General features: G+C 37.2%; 1 protein-coding gene across 1 annotated transcript in view; it reads right to left on the reverse strand.

Moving 5' to 3' along the window:
- Positions 1-3,689: 3,689 nt before the first annotated feature.
- The window catches only part of LOC109488298 (transformation/transcription domain-associated protein-like), a 121,550-nt gene continuing 118,947 nt past the window's right edge, over positions 3,690-6,292 (reverse strand). Inside the window, exon 14 of the mRNA XM_019792490.1 lies at positions 3,690-5,444. Coding sequence (XP_019648049.1) covers positions 5,335-5,444 — 110 coding nt within the window. The 3' untranslated portion in view covers positions 3,690-5,334. The remainder of the gene's footprint in view (positions 5,445-6,292) is intronic.

The following is a 6,292-nucleotide window of genomic DNA, read 5'->3' on the forward strand; positions in this document are numbered from 1 at the left end:
ACAGTCATCCATCTTACAAAATGCGCAGTGAGGAAGAAAGGAGTCAGGCAACTAGTCAAGGACAGTTAGACAAATACACACTGCTCCTCCCAGGTCCAAATTGTGTCCACACTCAAAACGAATTGGAGAATTGCATGACTTAGAGGGCCTGTCATCTTGATTGTTTAATATTCGAATAACTTTCAGTAGTATAAAAATGACTTTTGAAAACTTGTCCAAGACAAAATAATACTAGTATCTCTTTAAGTTGACCTCAATGTCTACGAACTGGAAAGGTTGTGACACCCATAATTATAAGGAGGAGGAGCTTGTCATCCTTCAACACATATCTTCAGGGCTGCTGAAGAAAACAAAAGACGCTCTACTATCATAGCTGTCACAGTCATCCATCTTACAAAATGCGCAGTGAGGAAGAAAGGAGTCAGGCAACTAGTCAAGGACAGTTAGACAAATACACTGTTCCCAGGTCTGAATTGTGTCCGCACTCGAAACGAATTGGAGAATTGCATGACTTAGAGGGACTGCAATCTTGAATGTTTATGCGAATAAATTCAGTAGTATAAAAATGACTTTTGAAAACTTATCAAGACAAAATACTCTTGATATAAGATCAAGGAGGGTCAATGACCGATAAAGAATGGACGCTGTCCATGTTACAAAAAGTGCACTCAGGGACGAAGAAATCACTCAACAAGTCAAGGACGGTTAGACAAATACACACTGCTCTTCCGAGGTCTGAATCTTATCTGCTGTAACAAACACTTCTTGGACCACTTCTTGTGGGTGTAGTTCTTGTATTGCTCCTAGACCGCACTAAGTCTTATTTCAACACATTCAATATATTATATTTTTAACTACTTATTAGGTATATTTGAATTATGCTTAACCTTCTATATTGATGTATTTTTATATTTGTCGTTATTGACCATGTAAATTTTGATGCTGTATATGTGTTTTTGTATGGGGGAGGGCAACTTGTAAAGGTCGTATGCACCTGTTTTGCCCTCCCTTTCACTTTGTGAAAAATCAAAATAAACAAATAGACAAACATCCAACACAGCATGTACTTGTGTTACGTGGTACTTGCATGTACTTGTGTTATGTGGTACTAGTATGTACTTGTGATATGAGGTACTAGTATGTACCTGTGTTATGAGGTACTAGTATGTACCTGTGTTATGAGGTACTAGTATGTACTTGTGATATGAGGTACTAGTATGTACCTGTGTTATGAGGTACTAGTATGTACTTGTGATATGAGGTACTAGTATGTACTTGCGTTATGAGGTACTAGTATGTACTTGTGTTATGAGGTACTAGTATGTACTTGTGTTATGAGGTACTAGTATGTACTTGCGTTATGAGGTAACTAGTATGTACTTGTGTTATGAGGTACTATGTACTAGTATGTACTTGCATTATGTGGAACTTGTATGTACTTGTGATATGTGGTAGTAGTATGTACTTGTGTTATGAGGTCTAGTATGTACTTGCATTATGTGGTACTTGTATGTACTTGTGATATGTGGTACTAGTAGGTACTTGTGTTATGTGGTACTTGTATGTACTTGTGTTATGAGGTACAATGTACTTGTATGTACTTGTGATATGTGGTACTTGTATGTACTTGTGTTATGAGGTACTTGTATGTACTTGTGTTATGTGGTACTAGTATGTACTTATGTTATGAGGTACCTTTTCCAGGGTTCTTTGGTCAAATTTACCGATATTTCGCACCCTCCACCATTCTGTCCTAAATTTCTGGGGAGATCCCTGGTACTTGTGTTATGAGGTACTTGTATGTACCTGTGTTATGAGGTACTAGTATGTACAGTACTTGCGTTATGAGGTACTAGTATGTACTTGTGATATGAGGTACTAGTACGGGTATGCTTTGTGTGATGTTTGAAAGGGAGGAATGCATTGAGTTAAGGAATCAGCGTAACAAAAACACACCCATTACTTTTTGTAAAGGTCTACTCCGAAGTTGCTTTCCACTAAAAAAAAGGCATTTAGTTTAAGGTAGTTCAGGTAGTAAAACTAAACCTAAAACTAAAGTAGTCATTTTAGAGCTAGTATAACTTAACTGTAGACAGTTGTAGGTTGATAAAAGTTCTAATTTAAAAGTAGTCATTTAGAGCAAGTAGAACTAAACTGCAGATAGGGTAATAGGTTGATAACAGTGTATAAAAGCACTGTCATCGCGGTCTGTGCGAAATATCAGACACTTTAACATCAACACAAACGTTCTAATTTAAAAGTAGTCATTTAGAGCTAGTATATAACTTAACTGCAGATAGGGTTAGGTTGATAAAAAGTGTCTAAAAGCACTGTATGGCCTTAACTACCCCAGTAGACTGGTTTTCAATACCAGTTGACGCGGTCTGTGCGACATATCAGACACTTTCACATCAACGCAAACGTTATAATTTAAAAGTAGTCATTTAGAGCTAGTATAACTTAACTGCAGATAGGGTTAGGTTGATAAAAGTGTCTAAAAGCACTGTATGGCCTTAACTACCCCAGTAGACTGGTTTTCAATACCAGTTGACGCGGTCTGTGCGACATATCAGACACTTTCACATCAACGCAAACGTTCTAATTTAAAAGTAGTCATTTAGGGCTAGTATAACCTAACTGCAGATAGGGTTAGGTTGATAAAAAGTTGACACTAACATCAACGTTCTAATCTAAAAGTAGTCATTTAGAGCTAGTAGAACTAAACTCTAGACAGTTTTAGGTTGATGAAAGTGTCTAAAAGCACTGTATGAAAAGCAGTTCTAATTTAAATGTAGTAACTGTTATTTTAGAGCTAGAATAACTAAACTGTACAGTTGCAGGTTGATAAAAGTGTTGTCTGCCATCTAAATGTAGGCTGGTCTAATTTAGATTAGAAGTAGCCATTTCTGAGGTAGTACATGTATAACTAAAGGCTTTAAAATGTAAATCAATGCAATGTGCATGTAAACTTCTTTTCTAAGTTATTTACCTGTTCAGTCAGTCATACAAGTTAGCTGGTGTTTCGACGCACCGTGTCTTTTAGCAAAGACATCCCACGGGGAGCTCAAAGTGTGACTGAGTGTTCAGATAGTTGAGTGTTAACTGGTAACTTTCCTCTCATTCAAAGAAATTCAGACAAAAAGACAAACACACAGTTGACGTTTCTTATACTTTATTCTTAAACCTTCTGCAAGTTATTAAAGAACGCTCAAATCTCACATTTCGTACAAAATATCGTACATCACTAGTCTAATATTTTTCAGAGTTTTACAACAACTTTTTTCTGACATTCTATTCTACTCACAAAGTTTCTCCCAAAAAAAAAAATCACTAATGTACTAAGCAAGCCTGGAATCCATCCGTGAGTGCTGTGTCTCTGCTCTGTTCTTCCATTCTGACTTGTGAAGACAGAGCGGATGAAAAAAGCGGAGACACAGCGTTCACGGATGGATTCCAGTACTAAACTAGACTTATTCTACACCAATTCAATTCGTAAGTTCTCTGATTAAAAAAAAACTTTCACAACAATAATACTGACATGGAAGATCAATGAAAACATAGTCTAAGGAAAAAGTCTGTACCTTGGTTGACAAAGTTTCAGGGAGTGGATCTAGTCAGTTTTTTCTCCCAGCCCTCTGTTTTTATTTTTTTGCTACCTAACCCTTGTCCTGCGGGGCCCATATACATATATATACATATATATATATATATATGGGTTACACATACAGTACCATCTATTTAGGACCCTTTATAGGTAAGATTTGGGGTATTTCTTGTGCAATGCATCACACCACAGCGAAACACAAGGAATGCGGAAGTTATATTGTGTAAAAATGTGTAAAAAATATTGTGTAAAAAATGCCAGCAGGACAAGGGCCAAGAACCAAGGAAATAAATTGGTGTGGCCTAAACTGAAATGTATTCAAAACAACTAAGCTACGCTGGAAAGGTGCATCTAAGTCTTTCCTCACAGTAACAAATTATAGTATTCCTTACGTTTTCAAAAGTCCCCAAATGGCTGCATATAAAAATAGAGAAAACTCTTCCTTCCTCGAATAGAGGGGAGACAATGCACCTATCAATGTCATTCTTGATGGGGAAATGCATGGGGGTGGGGGGCTTTAATGGGGGGGATGCAAGTCAATGTTTCTTCGGATTAATTCTAACATAACATAACATAACAGTACTATCACTACAGACATTCAATATACAAAATAATGCTAACATCAGTCTTCACTAAACCCCCTTTGTAGCCTACATGTACTTGTGTCAGTTTTCTCTATTGCTACATTGTGACTAAGAATTGCTACAATTGCAACTGAAGGTTACAACAAGGTTTTTCTCAGATTTGCTACAAAATATCACAATTCCCCGCCAAAACTACTTTCATACAATTGTCTATCATTTCTATCTTACACATCAGTTAGATTATTGAAAAGAATCGTTCCCAAAAATTTCCTAATTTTCTTTAAGCAAAAAGATGTTAGATCCTTTTTGTGGCTCATAGAAAAGTAACAGAAACATATGGCAATACAGCATTGAATATTCACATTCAGGAATTCCTGGCTAACATTTCAAAAACTTCTTCGGCTGTTTTCTGATTAGCCCAGTTCTAAAAAAACGGGGGTAATTCAACCAGGCCGGCTATGTTGTCTACATGCAATCAGAAAATAGCACATAAAAGCTCCCAAAGACCCTGAAGACCCCCAAACCCCCAGTTTTTGGCATGCTTTTGAGGCTAGAATATTTCTTCATTTGATTACCATACATTTTGACTGGATTTTGTCTCACATATGCGTGATTCACTGGTTAAGATGCAGTCTACACAATATGTACATATGTCTAGAACATCGGTGGGAGACAAACCCAAGCACAAACTCCACATAAATATATCTACAACCATGTTTTCAGCATTTATACTGCATCACTGATAACCTAATATAGTTATCATGTCTGTAATGTGAAATTTGCTTAGTAATACATCTACATGTATCTGGCCAAATGACTGTTAATGAATTGTGTAGTTTTAATACTAGTAAACTAGTAGAGGTGAATTGGACTGTAACACTATTGCAGACAGGGGAGGCATTTGGACTGCACTATTCTTATAACCAGGGGTGCCATTTATACTGTATCACTGCCAAGTTACCATGTTTGTGATGTGAAATTTGCTTAGTAATACATCTACATTGTATATCTGTCCAAATGACTGTCAATATATGATATTATCTGTGTAGTGTTTATAAACTAGAGGTGTAACACTGTTAGTTCCAGGGGAGGCATTTGGACTATACCATTGTTACCTCCAGAGGAGGCATTTGGACTGTTCCATTGTTATAGCCAGGGGTGCCAGGCCGGGTCCATGCGGCACAGGTTGTCTGGGCTGTTGGCTGCTGCCACCAGAGTGCTGACTTTGCTCTCCCCACCCTCGAACTGCGCCAGGTCTGAAACACAACCAAAAACAACAGTTAGACATACATACAGAATTATCATCTAGACAAACCCTGTATCACAAACATGATCTGTTCCCACATTTTCCATTGTACAAAAAAGCGAGAAGAAGTTGACCACTCTGTATTAGCTCAGTAACTAGAACACTTTGTATTAGCCTAGTATAGTACCCTTGTATGTTCCTTATAAATGTATGTATGTCTTAGTCAAGTAGTGTATCTTCTGTCTCCAATTTTCTACATACGTTTGTTATGTGTCTGTTAAGTCTTGACCTGTATCTAGCCCGTCGTGGCATGAATGTACAATAAAGGTATTTCATATACCGGTAATGTTGCCTGAATGACATTGGTATTTACAATCATTACATTAAAATAAACACATAACATTATATTGCGTTACATACATACATATAATACATACATACTCCTGATATGGACTGTACATCCCAGGTATAACAAGTTCTGATTATACAGTCTGAATGTAGAGTAATGTAAAACACTAACTTACTCTCTCCCATATGTAAAACATACAAAGGAAAACTGGTATGCGATCAGTTACTCAAGCAACTGGATATGATTTTGGAAACAGACATTTCAGGTAGCATCCACTACTTTTCATCAGTGACACTGGAGACGATGCTGAAATGGCCAAACATACAAAATGCTTCTCCTTAATGCAGAATAGAAACTGCAGAAACCTAGTTATTACGTATGAGCTCCCCCTGTTGATTCAGAACTAGTACTGCAGACGACTTACTAAACTAAACGAGTCATGATGGTGTTGACAGCTTTTGTTGACCATACATGAGCCCCCCCTATGGTTTATAACAGAACTGCAGACT

This window comes from Branchiostoma belcheri, unplaced genomic scaffold (assembly GCF_001625305.1).
Source record: "Branchiostoma belcheri isolate BF01 breed outbred unplaced genomic scaffold, Haploidv18h27 scaffold93, whole genome shotgun sequence".
Lineage (NCBI taxonomy): Eukaryota > Metazoa > Chordata > Leptocardii > Amphioxiformes > Branchiostomatidae > Branchiostoma > Branchiostoma belcheri.